The sequence below is a fragment of the Mesocricetus auratus genome, unplaced genomic scaffold, assembly GCF_017639785.1.
Source record: "Mesocricetus auratus isolate SY011 unplaced genomic scaffold, BCM_Maur_2.0 Super-Scaffold_100691, whole genome shotgun sequence".
NCBI lineage: Eukaryota > Metazoa > Chordata > Mammalia > Rodentia > Cricetidae > Mesocricetus > Mesocricetus auratus.
Window position 1 is genome coordinate 7203498 of NW_024429267.1, and position 20508 is coordinate 7224005.

A 20508-nucleotide genomic window follows, 5' to 3' on the forward strand; every position below is an offset into this window, starting at 1 on the left:
GACCGGCCTTGTGAATCACAGGCTCAGCAAGGCACTAACTGCCAAGCTGACCAGTATTCACTTGATGGTGCTAAAACCAGGTGGAGGCATTTGGAGTTGGGAAGTAGGGTTACAGAGCCCCTGACTCTGGCACTAACCAGGCTGTTCACCAGAAATGCTGACAGTTTAGACAGCCTAATATACAGTGGGACTATAAGTGTCTCTTTCAGGCCCTGATCATTGCCTGGAGTGGGATGTTTTCCCTAATAAGAAGCAGATGAGAGGCCTAGGAGCCAAAGCGTTCACTCTGCTGGTGGAATTTAAGCACAGTTTTCAGTGGAGGGGAAAAGACATGTAACCCAGCAGAGGGATCCCAATATACATTTCCTTTCTCAAGCCAAACATTCTCCCCTACTGCTCAGTGGCTCTCCCTCCACAGATGCTCTGAGTGGCTCTCCCTCCATGATACTCTACGGCTTGGCCAGCTGGGTTTACCCACCTTGCCTTGGGCCACCAGCTCCCTCTGGGCTGCTGAGGCTGATTTGACCAGGGCACTTGTGGCAGCAGCAATGGATTTAGCGGCTTCTAAGATCTGTTCTTCAAAATCCAGGGTCTCATCTGCTTGCTATAACGAAAAGAAAACCAAGTCATGTGTGATGCACAGCCACAAGGGGCTCTTTCTGCCAAACTACTTACTGCTTGATCACCTGGCTCTTCAGGTGCCTATTGCTTTTTGTTGACAAGCCACACCCAGGGTAGGGAGGCCTCTCCATCTGCTGCCTCCCCTCCCCTTCTACTAGAAAGCGAAAGCTGTTAGTGGTGACATTCTATACACATTCTAAATCAGAAAAGTCTGAGACGAACTCCTTTTCCACACAGTCTTTTAAATTCACTGTGAGACATACAGAAGGTTCCAGAAATATCAATAACCCAAGTCAAAGTAATAAATTATCAAAGTCGAAAGAAGGAGGGGTGACATATTTGGCCAGAACCTCAAGCCCAAAAATGGTTTCGAAAAGAAGGGAAGATGGTTATTAGCTCTGGTGCAATTTTGCTTGAGTGAAAACAAAAACAAAGTCAGGATTGACATTTCTGTGGCTGAGTTGCTGGGCCACCACATCATACTCCAGAGTCAAAGAGAAAACAAGGTTGTTTCAGGGTGGTGCTCGTTCAGTTACCTTGATGCTCAGTCAGGGCTCCCCTCAGGGAGGGCCCTGGACACCACTGTGCAGATTTCAGGGACCAGAGGCAGATCTTAATTCACCACTGCCACATCCCCCGATGTCAAAACCACCCAGGAAGCTGGGAAGGTACTTTGGGAGAAACCAGGCAGGTATAAAGACAGTGGTCACGGGCTGGGTAGGATGGAGCACACAGTTTGGGGTGGCAGAATGGAGGACCTGTGAGGTCTATTGGGTTAGCATTCTGTATGATTCTAGGTCAGTTTGGTCTGACGGTCCTTTGTTCATAAACTGTTGAAGATATGGCATTAGGAGACAAAGTCAGATGCAGCAATGCTTCTCTTTGCATGGGTACTGAAATCAGAGTCAAGTTTATCCTACAGTAATCTTGTGTGCACAGTTCAGTGGCATGAAGTGTATTCCCAAGGAGGAGTAACAGCAAGACATTTCTGAGGACCTACTATCTAGCCAACCATTTGCGGAAGTGAACTTTATATTTTTATGGTGAGAAAACCTAGGTTTTAGTGAGGTGACTGGGCACGGAGAGCTACATACCAGCCATGCGATAATCAATGGTGTGAGAGGAATCAGACAGCGTGGCTTCCAGGTGGAACATGCAGGCCTAAGGCCATGCGGCAGCATGAAGAATCTGAACCCGAACCTAACCCTACCTCTCTCTGAATTCAGAATTGTGCATGTCTGCCACGTTATGTCACCCCCGAGGGCACCACAGAAAAGTGGCTTTGTACTAGATGTTTACACTCAGCCTGCAAATGGGCTCTCTGAGGCTTCAGACAGAGACACTGCGCTTCCTTCTTCCCCCACCTCTCTCTCTGTGTGCATTCGTGTGCTTGTGAGTGAGGCAGAAAGCCACCTTGGGAGTCACACTTTGAGAGTGGTGCCCCCAACCCCCCTTATTTTGAGCTACGCTATCTCATTGGCTTGGGGCTTGTCAGTTTGACTGGGCTGGCAGAAAGTGCCAAAAAAAACCTTTTCTCTATTTCCTCAATGCTGGGATTACAAGTATGTTCCACTGTGACTGGCTTTTTTTTTGTTTTTTTATGTAGGATCTGGGGATTGAACTCTGGTCCACATGCTTGCACAGCAAGTATTTTACTGACTGAGCCATCTCTTTGACCCTTAACTTCTTATTCTTGATATATATATTTTAAGCCCTGAAGATTATTAATTATGATTATTTTTGCAACTCATACAATCAAAATAAAAAGCGAATGCCCTAGACGCAGATGTGAAGGATGAGACAGCACACTGTAAATTCCCAGAGAGAACTGGTACACGTGTCTCTTATTTCTAAAAAAAAAAACTATGCTCAAAGAGTATTCCAGATAGGAAGGGAATTAGCTTCATGAGCTCATTATGGGGTTAGAAGGGTCTAGAACTTCTTTACTGCAATATAAAACCACTTATTTTAAGATACTGGCATAAAATATACTTGTATGCATAGGCCCAAATACATAACCTCAGGTTTATAGAGAGACACAGAAATACACATGAATATATATGTTGTATACATTCATTCAACGACCTGGAGATTTTCTGGAAATTCCTTCTGCAAAAGAAAGTGACGCATATAACAGATTAAGTCAACAGGGGAATCACTGAAGGGGATGCTTTCCTCATTTTGCTGATGAGGAAATGGAAGCCTGTGGTAGCTCCCCAAGCCTCCCAGACTCTTTCCTCAAGTGGCCTCAAAGCCTGAGCTCACATGACAGCAGAAGAATGCCCGCCCATTGTCCAATTCTGACTTAAGCTTCATGGAAACAGAATTCCCTTATAACTCAAGGCCAAGGCTTCATACACAAGAATCTTGATACTATTGATTGGAAGACCCTTTCCCCTATCTGCTACCCTGGAGGTTTTTATTTAATTTCATTTTATTTAATTAAACACACATACACACACTTAAATATTTAACTTGGAAGTATTTTTGGCACCCAGAGAAATGACAACCATTTAAATTCTTTTTTTCCCTTTACTTTTCTTTCTATCATATCTCTGGACTTGAACACAGACATAATACATATCTTCTGGAGCTCCAGCTCAGATATGAAGAGCTTCCCCAAGAAAGGTGGATGCTCGGATGCTCTGGCCTGGGCAGAGTCCCTTAGTGAGCCCTGGGTTGGTATCTCCCTCTAAGGCAAGGTTATCACTGGGAGGAAACACCCACCGTGAACCACTTGAAGCAGCCGTCCGCCAGCATGGCAGACAGTGGGCTCTCCCACAGAGGGCAGACCTGCTCACAGTGCAGCACTGGCCTGTGGTTTGCCTACCCGCGCTGGTCCCTGCCAGCTGACAGGATGGAGTCTGCAGTAGGGAGGGTAGGACAGTAAAAAGGGAAGGAAAGCACAGCCTTTGGTCACATGGTTAAAAGTGGAGGAAGGATTGTTCTCTGAAGGGCTATCCTATATAAAAAGAATCACGACCTATATGTAAGGCGTGGTTTGAGAGCAGCCTGCCTCAGAGCTGGGAGGGCGGTGAGCAGCATCTGCAGGGCAGGCACCATGATTGCTCAGGCCTGCTTCCCTCACACAAAGCTCTCATTCCTATCTCCTCTACAGGAAGGCTGAGGGGTTACTTTCCTATTTATTTGTTGGTTTGTTTTGTTTTTTTCAAGGCAGGGTTTCTCTGTGTAGCTCTGGCTCTCCTAGAACTCACTCTGTAGACCAGGCTGGCCTCGAACTCTGAGATTATCCTGCCTCTGCCTGCCAAGTGCTGGGATTAAAGGCATGCACCACCACGGTGGGCCACTCTCCTCTTTAGTTGAGACCATTTGCTGACTGACCCAGGATAGCCAGACTTGTCTCTATCTTTGAAGAGTATGAGACACTTATTCCTGAGTTATTTTTCCCAACACTGGATCACAAAAGTCTTTTATGATTGTTAAAAGTCATCCATCCAGGCAGTGGATAACCTGGACACAGGTCACTGTTCCATACTGCCTACACCACTTCTTGATCTGCCCCACTCTTGTCTGGGTAGTTCACTAATTTTCTTTGGTCTTTAGCTTAGACACGCTTACATTTCATACTGCATTTGTAAGATGTTAGCTTAAACAAGCAGGAAATGCATTCTCTTCTCCACCCTCAGGAGTCCTGTCTCCTTCCTGCTCTGTCTCTAGTGACCCACCCACACTCCCTGATGTCTACTGGACAAGTGTGGGCAGGGAGAGCCTGTGGTTCCATGGTCCTTCTTCTCACCCACTTTACAAATTATGCCCCTGAGACCCTTCACCCGGGAACAGCCCTGACCTCTGCCCCCATCTTTGAGTTAAGAAACTCGTCTTGTCTTCTTGAGACAGAGTCTAATGTCTCCCAGGCTGGCCTCTAATTAGATATGTAGAAGACCACTTTGAACTTCCTATCCTCCTGTCTCTTGGATTAGAGTCATGCACCAGGCCCAGTTTATGGTTGCAGGAGATTGGACCCAGGACCTCACGAATGCTTGGCAAACTATCAAATGAGCTACATCCCCAGGTCAAAGAGATCAGACTTTAAAACTCCTTCCACTATGGCATTTGGGTATTGAACTCAGCTTGCCAGGCTCGAACAGCAAGCACTGTTACTCTCTGAGCCACCTCACCCGCTCAGGTTGGATTCTTTGAGAGCTAAAAAGTACCATGACCATTTTCCACACAACCACTTACATGCCAAATAGCTACCTAAGCTATTACCCTTCCTGTGTTAGTCTTGCAGAATGGCCACTACTAAAACAAGGTCACATCAAGTCAGAAGTTCAGTGGATATGGTTTTTTTGTTAAAGTGTGAACATATTATATATAATTGAAATGCCCTCAAGGGAAAAAAAGGCCAATACCAGGACTCCTACTACATGAAGGAAAGAGTTCTTTTCCTGCCAGCTGGATGCAGGAACAGGCAGCCATATTTTTCCTTTGTGCTGAATCTGGTTGCTACTAGCTTGCTTCTGGTTTTGACCAGAGAGATGCTTTGGGGAGAGAGTCTTGCCTAGATTATACAATGGTCACATCAGTTTGTGTTCTGGAGGACCCATGGATCTCCTTCATCCTTAATAGTTCTAACAAAAGGCAAATCTCCCAAAATAACTGGCTCCCCTTCACAGAGGCCTCGTCTCAAGGGAAGCTCAGGGTAACACAGAAACCACCACAGTGTAGTTGATGTCTGTGGCTGGAAAGGCACCACCTCCATATTCAGACATACAACAAAGAAGTGAGTTCATGTAGCATCCATTGGAAAAGACCCAAGTCTATACAGTTATTATCCTGGGAATAGTTTTCCCACAAAATAAATTGCTTTATAGCTTTTTTTTACTGCTTATTTTCAAAATGAAAAGTAATGCCCCTGAGACGATCTTCTAATTACTACGAGTAACAGAAAAATTCTTCAGGACTCTGCAGTGCTCTCAAAAAGGGGAGGGACACTTGGACACTGACACAGGAAGTATAGACAGTAGAAGCTTTTCAGATATTAGATGAGATGCATTTGGTTCATCTTAGAAATCTCTGGTGTGAGTCTTCTATGCATCTAAGGACCTGACAAGGACCTGGTAGAGGGTCACCTGGGAACACATTCTCCATGCTCATCTCCTGGTCTGCAATGGGTAACTGGCATATGAGCACCAAGCCTGTAGCTCAGCCTTGCAGAAAACACCAGGTTTGCTTTCTCACTTCATAGAACACCTGGCTGCCTTCTCCCACTCAGCATATTAATGAGAGACATGAGAATGCTGGCCAACCACAAAGTTACCCAAAGAAACATGACAATTGCACCGCTTCATCTGAAAGACCTTTTAGACCTATGCTTTCAAAAGCAATTGTAATAGCTTTCTGCCTCTTTCATATGGTCATTTGCTGTTTCCATTAAGGAAATGTGAGTGAATGGATCCAACACCAAGACCCCGAGTTGTACAAATGTGGGGAATAACAGCTGCTCTTAAAACCTACTCAGCCAAGCACCTTTGGACAAACACAGTACACTTGCCACTGGGAAAAGACTCCAGGACTCCATCACTGAATGTCCTCCTCCTGTACTACTGTCAGTAACCCCATCACTACTCATTCACCTTGTGGTAGCTTCTAGATGCTTCCAAGGTCCCTTTCAGACAACCCTAGTTATACTGTCCTGCCCCTGTAAGGGGAGGGGGCCTCACTCCTCCTCAGTCAGGAGTGCTCATTAAAAGAGTTCTTTTCTCCTAAAGTGAAACAATAACAAAAAACCAGGCTGGGAGCACAGCCATGATGTTTCCAGAAAACAGTGCTTATAAAGTCTTTGGGCTAGAGAACTCAGAATGAACTCATATATACTTCACAGACTCATTTATGGGACGAGGTCAAAGCAGCCAGAGAAAGCTGACATATCCCCAAAAGAATGCTTTGTAGGTCATATCCCAACTTCCTGCCAAGCCAATTAGACTGTGTTTACTTTCTGACTGCTGGACTCGTCTAAATATTACCAACTTCTGCTCATAAGTTCACCTGCCACAGAAAACTCAACAAAGTGTAGTCCACACTGGTCTCTTCACTAGACATATTTGGTCCTAACCGAGGCTTGCACAAAGCCCAGTGACGCACCATCCACATAGTAAGTACAGACACTGTGGTTTACATTTGTTACTAGGAGTGCAAAGTTATAGATAATGAGTGTCTTTTTTTTTTGCACTGACAACTTGATTATAAAATTTACTCTGTAGGAATCAGGATAAAGATCAATCAGGAAGAAATGTCTAGATGGATGTGTTTGCCAGTTACAATCTTGTATCAAAGACATGGGTTAGAATCTCCCATTTTCCCAGGGAATATTTTTCTTAAGGCTTCCTCACTACATACAACTAAGCTATAGAAACAGCTCAAGCTCTCAGGAATCACAATTCCTTTCAATAACAAACAGAGGTAGTACTGATACAGGTTGATGCTGTCCCCTCTCCTTCATAGGTTCATGAGTTTGGACATTTGGTCTTTAGCTGGTGGTGCTGTTTGGAAAGCTACAGGACCTTTAGGAGGCATGGTCTTGCTGAAGGAGATACGGGGCTTTGAGGTTTTATTGCCTGACCCCACTTGCTTTCCTTTCTCTCTGCTTCCTGAATGCCAGGCCTTCCCCGCCACGAACGATTGTATCCCTTCTAAGCTATAAGCCAAAATACACCCTCTGTCTTAAGTGGCTTTTTGTTGGGGTAGTCTGTCACAGCAACAGAGAAGTAACTAAGGCACACGTCTTAAAGGCTACAAGAAATGGAATAAAACATAACAAACTAAGTCCTCTGTCATCTAAACCTATTTGTGACTTTTCATCTATTCTTTCCTGTTGCCTTCTAGACTTTGTTAGGACCCCCGGAGAAAGGGCAAGACACTGTAGGAATATGCTTGATATATAGTTGGATTAAATAACAACCTAATATATCAAACATATCACACAGAGGCCTGCAGAAAAGGCATCCAGGTTTGAGTGAGCTTGAGAATAGGTACAGTATTGAAGGCTATGGCTGCAGGAGCCAGTCACTGCTGTAGTGTCTCCCAGGCTGCCTTGGAGCACAGGTGTGCCTGTAGGTGTGGAAAGGGTGCTATCAGCAACACTGCTGGCACATGCTCTGAACCCGGGACCATTCCCCCAAATAAAAGGGGAGTCTGCGCATCTGTCCATCACTCACATCTGAGAGATTACAGGTACAAGGAGATGCTTCAGTGGCCAGGGCCCAAGGTGGAACTACACCAGAACCGTCTTGAGATGCCATGGACTATTCTTTTAAAACAGATAACCTGAGAATCAGGTGATCAGAGCAGCATGAAATCATGGCCTCCCTCCCCAAAACTATCCCTCAAAGCAGCGCAGGTGCTCTGCAAGGATGAAGTAGGTCCACATGCAGGTATGGACGTGTATGTGTGGGGAGGGTGGCCCCGGTTACAGCGGCAGGGATGCAAGAGCAGCTGCCATTTATAGAACCCTGAGGACTGTTGCTTTTCTAAGGTTACAGGAGGGGACAGAGAAGAGTAACCTCAAAATATTAGTTGGTTTTGTTGTTTCAGTAGTATTTCTTTAAACTGAGGGAAAAAATCTTTCATAAAGGCAAGGAGGGCATTATATGCCACAGAAGAAATTTCCCAGAGTAGATGGTAGGATTCTCTGAGGCACGTTTATGGATAATGCCTATGTGGCAGGAGCCTGTGGCCATCGAAGTTTACACTCCACTGTTCCAGAAGTGGCAGCATTCTTCCCAAAGTGAGACTGGGAGCCACCTAAAGTGAACACCGTCAAATAAAGAAACCAAATCAATGGTGCTCACTTTGTGGAGGGATCCCTCGTCTCTCCCATAAGACCCCTACTATGAATACAAAACATAGTGTAAGGGGGCCTCACTGGCCTCTGTCGCACTCATCACTCACTTCTAATGTGTGTTGGTTTTCAAGCACTGTTTTCTATAACTTTAACACAGAACCTGTCGTTTCCCAGGCCCATCCTAATTCTTAGACATTTTCTACTGATCTTTATTTCCAAGCACTGTTCATGGCTGCATACACTTTTATCATTTCTCTTCCTGTAACTCATTCGATGAGCATCTTCAAGTAATAAAGTTCCAGCAACAACTACTCTTCATTGCTACAACAGCCTACTAGTCTCCCTTTAGGAAGACCCAAACTTCTCATTGCCACAAACAAGACTTCAAGGAATAGTCCTCTCTCACAGGTCTTAGATTTCTTTCTCAGAACAGGAACCCAAGGCAAGTCTAACAGCTTAAAAGGTCCTATTGAGTGCAATGGTCCCTAGGGACTAGAACCATTTTCTCTGCCAGGGTGGGCAAAGAGGGAGTGGGATGTACAGAAACTGTCACCCCAGTCATATGTTCCCATCCCTGCTCAATCATGTGGTCCCACTGTGGTGAGGTCAAGGGTCAAATGAGTTAGTCACTAATAAGGTAGTTAGTAGACTGGTCTGGATCGTGCCTTGTCTGTGGCCTGTGGCCTGTGGCCTTGTCACTTGCCCTCGTACCCCACTAGGGGTCCATGGAAGATCTTTTCTTTAACATATTTTCCGAAGATGAAAGGTGAAGGTCTCAGGCAGTTGGTCAGTGACAGTGACAATGGTGATGACGCTACCGTTTACTAAGTCCTAAGTTAGGCACTGTGTTCTTACATTCGCAGCTAAAAATGTTTCAACACCAACCCTGCAGGGTAAAGGAGATTCCAGTAAGTCTGTTTTCCAAATCAAGAATACTGAAGTCAATAAGTAACCAGACAAAGGAAAACAGACAAAAGCTGAGGAGGACCCTCGAGAAGGATGGGGGTGGGGACTGCCTGTTAAATGAGCAGCAGACTCCTCACAGACTGCAGGTGCCGCCTGACCGCCATGGAGCCTCCCTCTCTGTGGAAGGGGCCCCTTGAGATAGACTCAACAAGCCTAAGGACATGCAAATTAAACCGCAAACCTCCAAACCTTAGCTTCAGACTCAGCCTTAAAGTGCACTTTTCATCCACTATTAACTTGATTTGCAAAGTAGAAACAAAAACCTAACCCGAAAATGTGGTTGTCTCTAAGCCACTCTCAGATCGTAAACTCTGATATTATCAGATGATCAGGACCCCCAGGGGGCCAGCAGCAGAATCCCAGCAAACACAAAAGTCAGAGGTCAAAAATCTCCAGTTACGCCTTGATGAAGAAAATCTGAAATGCGTTTGCCATCGAAGCCAATGCTAGATGGGCGGCTTCAGGAAAGCTCCAACCTTAACAGGTGAGTTACCCTCCTGTCCACTGCATACACCTCCTCTTGAACATGGCCTTGGACTGGGTTGGTGCCTTTCAACCCTCCGACTCCACCTTTCAGTCTGACAGCCAAAAAAAAGGTAGAATTTTAGGCAGTCCTAAACTGGGGGGCCAGATTTTTTGGGGGGTGAAAAGAGCAAGATTTTGTAACCTAATGTATTTGGGTCACTGGGAAGTGAACTATAGACAGCTATAAAGATGTACTCAGAGGAAGAAAATGACGCCTCCTTGGCTTCCACCATCTTCCTTAAGATGGCTATCTTGTGGGGTGAGAAACTGCAGCTGCTTCCCAGGGCTGAACCTGACCCTGGAGATGGACCAGATCCTACCTCCCCATAGAAAAGAATCTCTTTCCTTGCCACTTGAGAAAAACACACTAGCAGCTACAGCCTCCTGTACACACTGAAATTTCTCTTTGAGATGTGCATTATTCTCTATTTGTGTGTTTGCATGCATGTGTGGAAGCCAGTAGCTCCCTCAACTGCTTCTCAACCATATTTCAATATATGTATATATAAGTTGAACCAACTATTGTCGGTGCTAGGAACTGAACTTGGGTCCTCTGGAATGGTGACAGCAAACACTCTTAACTGAGTCATCTTTCTAGCCTCCACCCCCCTTATTTTTTTTTAGATACAGTCTCTTGTTGAACCCAGAATTTACTAGTCTGGATGGTCAGCAAGCCTCAGCAATGTTCCTGCCTACCCCAGCTCCCCAAGGCTGGGATTACAGGTACACACTATTGTGTGTGCTTTTTATGTGGGTACTCAGTCTTCATTGCTTTCCCAGTTAGCACTTTACTGACTGAGCCATTTGCCCAGGCCTGTTGTTTCTAAGAAAACAAGATAATCAATATTGTTATATCTGTATGAAAGGTACAATGGAAACCAGTGAACCGAAGGCTGTCACTCTCCTACCTACTAACAGGAACTTCTGACAGACAACATAATAACCCGCTTTACATGGTGGAATTACACACATCAGGCTTGGGGATGCTCTGTTTCTCCTGTAAATAATCAGATGTACTTTTCTTGGTAGTTAGCTTGACTCACTGTCCACCCGTCGGCCCCCTCCCCCCAGTCCATTAAATGGTGCTGGGCAGGCAGTGCAGGCTTGCTGCTTCCTAGAGTGACCGGGGGAGGGAGAGAAACTCTCTGCATCACAGTCACCCACTAGAAGACAGGCTGCAGGGAGACAAGTGGCCACCAATCAACACTCACCTTTGGTTTTGCTCTTGGCTTCAGTTGCTCCAATTTCTTGGCAGCAGCTTCAATGGATGCTGCAGCTCCCAACAACTCTGTTTCTGCAATGACGGTTGGGTCTTCTGGATCCACCCACTCTGTTCCTAAAATCAGTCCCAGGAAAGTCATTCTTGACAGGTGTGACATGAGGGTACTAGGGTGATTACAAACAAAATCTAAATATGCATTTTGGATGGTCCTATGAGCCTACTCTTTGCATATGGGATCCCTAGCTAGCTCTCCAGCAGCTGGGCATAGGGACTAAGGGGAAATTAATGTTTTTCTAAACCAGCTACATGTGTACAACCCTATCCACAGGAATGGCTATCCATGGTAGATTCTAAATTCCATGGATCAAAGCTCGAGTCTCACTCTGCCTTCTGATTGATGCTCATGAGAACAAGGACATCCCTAGGAGATGCTAGGCCACTGAGATTTGACATTCTCTTCAGGGAACATGTGGAAGGGTCACATGCCTCAGAAAAAAACACTTCTCTTGGTGAGTAAACTACATCTGTGTAAACAAGTAAGGGTGTGCAAATGGTGTACTCAGTGAAATTCCCTATCATGAAAATATTATTATTACTATTGTGAATCGCTTATAAAGCACTTTCCTCACTTTAGTTTATGTGGATGCATGTTTTGCTTACATGCATGTTTGTGTACCATATGCATGCCTGGTGCCTGTAGAGGTTAGAAGAGGACACTGGATCCCCTGAGAACTGGAGTTATAGGTGGTAATGAGCTGTCATATGGGTGCTGGGAATCAAACCTGGGTCCTCTGCAAGAGCAACAAGTGCTCTTAACTGCTGAGACAGTGCTCCGGACCCTAATTACCTTTTTTTTTTTTTTTTTTTGGTATGACTACAGGTTGAAACTAGGGGGCTAGCACATACTAGGCAAGCATTCTCCTACCAAACTATATTCCTAGCTCCTCTCCCATTCCTTTCTTTTTACTTTTCTAGATAGGGTCTTGTAAAGTTGCCCAATGTAGCCCAGTTAGGCCTCAAGCTTGCAATTGTCTTCCCTGAGTCCCTGAGCATCTGGGACTATAGCCCTGCAGTCTTGAGGCTGGCTCGTGGGTGTTTTATCCAAAAGGCAATAAAGAGCAATAGCTTGATGAATATAAACACAGCCGAAAATAAATGACAAGTGAAGAGCCCCAGATGGATTATTTCATGAAGGTAGATGCACTCGATACAAAGACCAGAGCCAATGTTATTTTAGAAACGAGAAAAAAAAAAAGAATCCTATGCTTTTTACTTTCATTGTACTCCTGTTTGCATCTACCAAGGAGGGCCCTGTCTTGTTCCTCTGTCCTAGCATAGTGCCACAAGCTCTGACCTACCTTTCATAGCTTCTGCTGCCTGGATGAGCTCCGTCACAGCACCAGCAACTCTCTTGGAGAAAGCAGCCAGCTGATGCTTGAGTTCTGGGGTTGGCTTCTGAAGGATCTGTGGGTGAAAAACATGTTAGATCCATGGGGGAGGGGGATGATGCTTGACTGGAGTACACTCCTTTTTTTTTTTTTTTCCGAGACAAGGTTTCTCTGTATTGTTTTGGAGGCTGTCCTAGAACTCACTCTGTAGACCAGGCTGGCCTCAAACTCACAGAGATGTGCTTGCCTCTGCCTCCTGAGTGCTGGGTTTAAAGGCATGTGCTACCAATGCCCGGCTTGGAGTACACTCTTATTGGTGGAAAGGGACATCTCTGTGAAGGATTTCAAGTGCTTTAGAGACAAGAGACTCACCAAGTCTCAAAGAAGGTAGGCTTGAGAATGAGGGGTGCTTTGATGGTCCCTTTTGACACAGTTACCAAAGATCATAAGACTGACCCTTAATTGTCCTTAATTTCTTTTATTTTTGCATAAAACAAATATACAAATATAAAAATTATATGTAAGAACACAGTGACTGAGTACATGCCCTACCACTGCCTGGCTTGATATAGACAAGCTTTCTTTTGACTTACTTCAAAATTTTAAAACAAAACAAACAAACCTATTTTATTTATTCATTTTTTTTGAGACAGGGTATCTCTATGTAGCCCTGATATCCTATGTAGATATGGCTGGCTTTGAACTCATGGAGATTCATCTCCCTGTCTCCCAAGTGCTGGGATTCAGCATGCACCAGCACACCTGGCCTTACTGACTGATTGGGTACATGCTCTAGAGTGCACACACATGACTGATTGCATACATGCTCTAGAGTGCACACACATGACTAATTGTGTGTGTGCTCTAGAGTGCACACACATGACTGAATGTGTGCATGCTCTAGAGTGCACACACATGACTGATTGCATACATGCTCTAGAGTGCACACACATGACTGATTGGGTACATGCTCTAGAGTGCACACACATGACTGATTGGGTACATGCTCTAGAGTGCACACACATGACTGATTGGGTACATGCTCTAGAGTGCACACACATGACTGATTGTGTGCATGTTCTAGAGTGCACACACATGACTGATTGGGTACATGCTCTAGAGTGCACACACATGACTGATTGGGTACATGCTCTAGAGTGCACACACATGACTGATTGGGTACATGCTCTAGAGTGCACACACATGACTGATTGTGTGCATGTTCTAGAGTGCACACACATGACTAATTGCATACATGCTCTAGAGTGCACACACATGACTGATTGGGTACATGCTCTAGAGTGCACACACATGACTGATTGCGTACATGCTCTAGAGTGCACACACATGACTGATTGTGTGCATGTTCTAGAGTGCACACACATGACTGATTGCATACATGTTCTAGAGTGCACACACATGACTGATTGGGTACATGCTCTAGAGTGCACACACATGACTGATTGCATACATGCTCTAGAGTGCACACACATGACTGATTGTGTGCATGCTCTAGAGTGCACACACATGACTGATTGCATACATGCTCTAGAGTGCACACACATGACTGATTGTGTGCATGTTCTAGAGTGCACACACATGACTGATTGCATACATGCTCTAGAGTGCACACACATGACTGATTGCGTACATGCTCTAGAGTGCACACACATGACTGATTGCGTACATGCTCTAGAGTGCACACACATGACTGATTGCATACATGCTCTAGAGTGCACACACATGACTGATTGGGTACATGCTCTAGAGTGCACACACATGACTGATTGCGTACATGCTCTAGAGTGCACACACATGACTGACTGCATACATGCTCTAGAGTGCACACACATGACTGATTGTGTGTGCTCTAGAGTGCACACACATGACTGATTGGGTACATGCTCTAGAGTGCACACACATGACTGATTGTATACATGCTCTAGAGTGCACACACATGACTGATTGCATACATGCTCTAGAGTGCACACACATGACTAATTGTGTGTGTGCTCTAGAGTGCACACACATGACTGAATGTGTGCATGCTCTAGAGTGCACACACATGACTGATTGCGTACATGCTCTAGAGTGCACACACATGACTGATTGCATACATGCTCTAGAGTGCACACACATGACTAATTGTGTGTGTGCTCTAGAGTGCACACACATGACTGAATGTGTGCATGCTCTAGAGTGCACACACATGACTGATTGGGTACATGCTCTAGAGTGCACACACATGACTAATTGTGTGCATGTTCTAGAGTGCACACACATGACTAATTGCATACATGCTCTAGAGTGCACACACATGACTGATTGCATACATGCTCTAGAGTGCACACACATGACTGATTGCGTACATGCTCTAGAGTGCACACACATGACTGATTGCATACATGCTCTAGAGTGCACACACATGACTGATTGGGTACATGCTCTAGAGTGCACACACATGACTGATTGTGTGTGCTCTAGAGTGCACACACATGACTGATTGGGTACATGCTCTAGAGTGCACACACATGACTGATTGCATACATGCTCTAGAGTGCACACACATGACTGATTGCGTACATGCTCTAGAGTGCACACACATGACTGATTGCATACATGCTCTAGAGTGCACACACATGACTGATTGTGTGTGCTCTAGAGTGCACACACATGACTAATTGCATACATGCTTTAGAGTGCACACACATGACTGATTGCATACATGCTCTAGAGTGCACACACATGACTGATTGCGTACATGCTCTAGAGTGCACACACATGACTGATTGCATACATGCTCTAGAGTGCACACACATGACTGATTGTGTGTGCTCTAGAGTGCACACACATGACTGATTGGGTACATGCTCTAGAGTGCACACACATGACTGATTGCGTACATGCTCTAGAGTGCACACACATGACTGATTGCATACATGCTCTAGAGTGCACACACATGACTGATTGCATACATGCTCTAGAGAGCTCATGTGGAAGTCAAAAAACAACTTGCAGGAGTTGGTTCTTTCCTTCCACCATGTGGGATGCAGGGATTGAACTCAGGTTGCCAGGCTTGGTGGCAAGCGCCTTTATCTGCTGTGTCTTATTGTCAGCCTCAGATGTTTCAAGATTTGTTTTTTAAGTGGTTATTTAGAAAGGTACCAGAACTGGCAACCAGAAATACACTGTGAAGCCAGATGATCTCTTCTTAAATTCCTTCAAACAAAAATGGAACTAACAAATGAAGCAAGGGTTCCTTACCATCTTCTGAGGTATCATCCTGACTAGCACTTCCTCATTTTGAAATTCTCTTCTAACAGTTTTCTGCTTCTTTCCCCTATGCTCCACACTAGAAAACCTTCAGACACTTCAAGATGGTTAGGAGAAGACACCTACAGCCATCTGTGGACAATCGTGCCACCTTGGAGCTGAGGAACACGTGTGGGCTTTGGAGTTGGACAGGTTCAGACCTGGCCTCCCAGGTTACTAGTGTGACTGTAGAAGCCATCAAAACCTTGTCTCTGCTCTGTAAAACTGGGACAATGCCTGTGTCTGAGGACTGACACACTGGTCAAATTGAAAACACATGAGGAACAGCTCACCTAAGGCCCAGAATGCAGTAGACATTCATTTAATGTTAATTCTGTTCTTGGTGTCCTACACCCTTTAAAAAAATATGGTCAGGTAACATGGTATTTCTTAGAAGTATGGGAGAGATGGTTCTGGGACCCTAGATCTAACTCCTCTGAATACTCTCCTAAATGAAATGTAGTAAAAAAAAAAAAAACTGGGTTGGAGGAATTTATGGGTTACATTGTGACCAGCCCCAAACATGCCAGTGTACAAATGACATCACATTATACACTCAAAATGATGACCCAATCATTTTGAGTGTTATTTCATACACATCTCTCCCCATCTTCCTTCCTTCCTCTGGTAATGAATTTAAAAAATTATATATTTATGGGTGTGTGTGGGGGTGGTGGTGGTGGTGGTAATGTGAATTTAGTACAGTTACCAATAGTGACCAGAAAGGGCATTAGATCTCCTGGAGCTGGAGTTCTAAGCAGTTGTGAGCTGCCCAATGTGGTTGCTGGGAACTGAATTCAGATCCTCTTGTTTTATATTTACTAAATAATGCTCTATGATTCCATTTGTTCTATTATTCTCATTCTTTCTCAGACCTAAAAGATTATAGTCAAAATGATGCAGTAGCAGTTTATAGACACCAGGACAATGCTGAATAGCCTGTAACTAGATTTACATATACAATTAATCAAGAGATTTCTAGTAAAAGCACTAAGGCATCTTGAACTTGATAGGAACTAAACAATGGTGCTAGAAATACACACACATGTATTTATGTATACACACATAATACCCACACCCACATATATGGGAAAAATGAACAAATGAATGAAAAACAAATCCTAATATGACAGCTTCCTTGAACATTTCTAGAAAATCACTAGAGTTCTGGGAAGGTTGATGGAAGAGGTATCTTTTGCTAACCAAGTGCATCTTCTGGAATTGATGTACCTGTGTAACTCAGAGCCCAAATATTTATCTGCTCTCTAAGTCTTGCTTCAGTTAATTTATCTATTAAATGAGTGTAACAGTCCTTTCCCTGCACATTTGTGGTTAGATTTTATAAATCAATCATATAAAGCATTACTTAGGTGCAATCTCAATATCCGGTTTAAAAGAAAAAAATTCCCAACTGGTTTTTAAGTACCATTTTGTCTAAAATAACACTTTAAGACACTAGTTAAATAATGGTTATGGCTCAGGTTGTGACCTGCTAACTAATCCACAGACATTGTTATTATCTGTTGTGGGAAAAAGGCCATGAATGTGAGTTACAGGTAAGGTAGGGCTATTCAAACTTAGTGGTGAAAGACTGTTTTCCCCATAAGATAAAGAATATGGTAAGGAGGCCGGAGAGTGGTTCAGTGGTTAAGAGCGTTTATTGTTCTTTCAGAAGACCTGGGTTTGTGTCCCAGCATCCACATAGTGGCTCAAAAATAGTCTGTAACTCCATTTCCAGGGGATCAAATGCCCTCGTCTGGCCTCCACAGGCATTGCATGTACACAGTACACATACATACGTATAGAAAACTCTAAGGCACATGTAAAACAAAAACAAAAGCAAAACCCTTCCATAACTGGTAAGTGATCTTAGGAAGACTGAGCATAAAGTCAACATAAATACATTAATTATACATCTAGACACTGGCAATGGATAGCAGGAGTAGTATGAATGATGAAAATATTCTAAATTTAAATTATAGAAGAGTCATGTCAGCATACCAAAACCCAATTAATTATGTACTGTAAATAGATGAATTCTGTTGCATGTAAAGTATGTCTTAGTAGATTTGTTTGTGTGTGTGTGTGTGTGTGTGTGTGTGTGTGTGTGTGATGATCCTAGTATGGTACATTGGGACTGTGTAAGACAGAGAGTGAACATGGTTTTCAAAATGAGAGGGTAATAGGAAGTGAAATATAGTTCCCAAAGTGAAATGATGAATCGGGAGAGCAGAGCATCTGGTCATCTTCACATTTACTGCCCCCCCATCCTCAAGGCCTACTATCTGAGATGTGAAAGATGTGCTTTTATTTTCCTATTTATCCAAGTCTCGCTGTCAGTTTCCCTTGAACTTCATCATGCTGGTGTTTTCTTTCACGTAATACTCATTTATCTCCTTTGCTCCTTCTATAGGCTATGAGAATGAAAAGACAAGCCGCTTCCTGGAGAAGCTATGGAGCATGTACCTGACAGATGCCGTGCTTCAAGAAAACACGCAGAACTCTAAAATCTAAGTAAGAAAAATCCACCAAAAGGGAGAAGATCTCAACCCATATTTCAGCAAAGCAGATGTATAGAAGGCAAACAGGCAGAAAAAAGATACTTAAATTTGGACTGACTAGGTGAGAAAAAAAGAGGACACAAATTTGGGTGGGTAGGGAAGGTGGTGGATGGGGACTCAACAGGGGATTGAATATGGCCAAAACACATTGTGTATAATTCTCAAGATATTTCAACATGACAGGGCAGTAGACTCACAGTGGCTGTGATGACATGCACAGGACCCATGAAAGGTCAAGCCAGTCAATCACAGTGGGGAGGAAGTTTGTAAAATCCCGCCCTAATGATGCCCTCTGGCAGCTGATGATGCTGTAAGGGGTCAGTTTTCAGGGATGATACCCATGTTCCAGTAGATGGCCCTATACCGACAGCTGATTTGCTTTTGTTTTCATTAAAGAAAAAAAAGCACATAAAATTGGTATCAAATACCAGTAGGGGAATTAGGAAGGACCTGGAGGGGAGGAGCTGGGGTGGGCTTGACCCAAACACATTACATCCATCTATGAAATTCTCAAAAGAAAAAAAGATAGTTGATGTAAATTAAATCACACAGAGAAGCCATGGTGACACACGCCTGTAAACTGAGCACTTGGAAAGCTGATGTAGGAGGATAGCAAGTGCCAGGCCAGCCTGGGCTATATAACTCATATGACATATCTATATGCTACTATAGATAAAATGTGAGTCTACTGCCCTGTCATGTTTAAACACCTTTTTAATAAAAAAAATTAGTTCTTTGGGAATTTTGTATAACGAGTTTTGGCCAAAGTGTAGAAAATGCAAACAAATCTGTAATGATGAAAAAGTGGGTCACCGGCTGCTTGGAAAATCTGAAGGAAAGCATTTTCATTATTCAATTATGGCGGTGCTTTCATAGACCCAGAAATACATGCGGATTTTTTTCTGTATTACTTGCTCCTCATTAAAGCTGAAGGAGTTACAGGTGTGAGAACTTGAAGCACTCGAATCATCAAACTGCAATGACTGAAGATGTCTATGGCTGAGAGAAGAGCCCTCAAGGTAGACAGAAAGTGCCACTAAGAGGAACAGCTGGCCCTTTAAGGCAGAGAGCAGCACCAAGTTAGGGTATCCTAGCTCTAGACAGTAAAGAAGAGAGTTGCTCTATTTTTAATTTTGTGATTAAGTCAACACAATTTCTGACATTAGGACACAGACCCAGATTAAAGTTCTTCCAGGGAAGTGAAGGTTAACACTGTCCGAGATCTTGGGCTACAACAGCATGGTACTGGGAAGCTGGTGTCTACATCCTGCCCTGTAGAGGAAATCATCCAGAATTTAGCAATGCACAGCAAATGCAGGAGGCCAATGCACTGAGGAACTTGCCAGAGCAGCCACAGTGGGTCTGCCTAAACCGAGGTATGTAGGTTGAGAGTTGAATAGATTCTTAGAAAAATGCAGAAGTGGGGTTTTCTAGGCAGAGGTTCTCAATTTGGTATCTCTATTTTTATTTATTTGTTTTTTTCCAGACAGGGTTTCTCTGAGTAGCTTTGGAGGCTGTCCTGAAAATTACTCTGTAGACCAGGCTGGCCTCGAACTCACAGAGATCCATCTGTCTCTGCCTCCCGAATGCTGGGATTAAAGGAGTGTGCCACCACCATCCAGTGACTTGGTATCTCTTAAACAGTCTGAGAGACATTCTGTGTGCTTGTGTTTCCTTGGTTGTGTGTGTGCATACACACATACCTTTAAGGTACACAAAAATCCTTATTTACGTGTATGTGTTTGGGTCTGTGTTACTATGTGTGATGTGCATGTGGTGCCTGCCAGAGAAGAGGAGGCCATCAGACCCCTGAGGCTGGAGTAGAGGCAGTTGTGGGCCCAGCCAAGGAATCAAACTCCTGCCCTCTGTAAGAACAGCAAGCGCTCTTAATCACTGAGCCATCTCTCCACACAAAAGTGGGCTGAGTTCTTCTCGTTTTGTATTAGCTTTACGCCACTGATCTGGTTCTTCCATTAATGGTCTCACTCTGGCCCCAGCCAGTTCCCTGAAGAGCCTCGGAGGAACAACACATTCCTATGTCCACAGTAATTACAGATGACAAGGACCACGGCTGTATAGAGTAACGAAAAGAACCACGGCACACCACCC

The 20508-nt window shown here is 44.1% G+C and overlaps 1 protein-coding gene across 5 annotated transcripts in view; it reads right to left on the reverse strand.

Moving 5' to 3' along the window:
- Tln2 (talin 2) overlaps nt 1-20508 on the reverse strand; it is a 409739-nt gene that overhangs the window by 7130 nt on the left and 382101 nt on the right. For all 5 annotated transcript variants that reach the window (XM_040739688.1, XM_005075489.4, XM_013117408.3 and 2 more), the window contains 3 exons: nt 12497-12602; nt 11128-11252; nt 479-604 (listed from right to left, as the gene is read on the reverse strand). In XM_040739688.1, coding sequence (XP_040595622.1) covers nt 479-604; nt 11128-11252; nt 12497-12602 — 357 coding nt within the window. The remainder of the gene's footprint in view (nt 1-478; nt 605-11127; nt 11253-12496; nt 12603-20508) is intronic.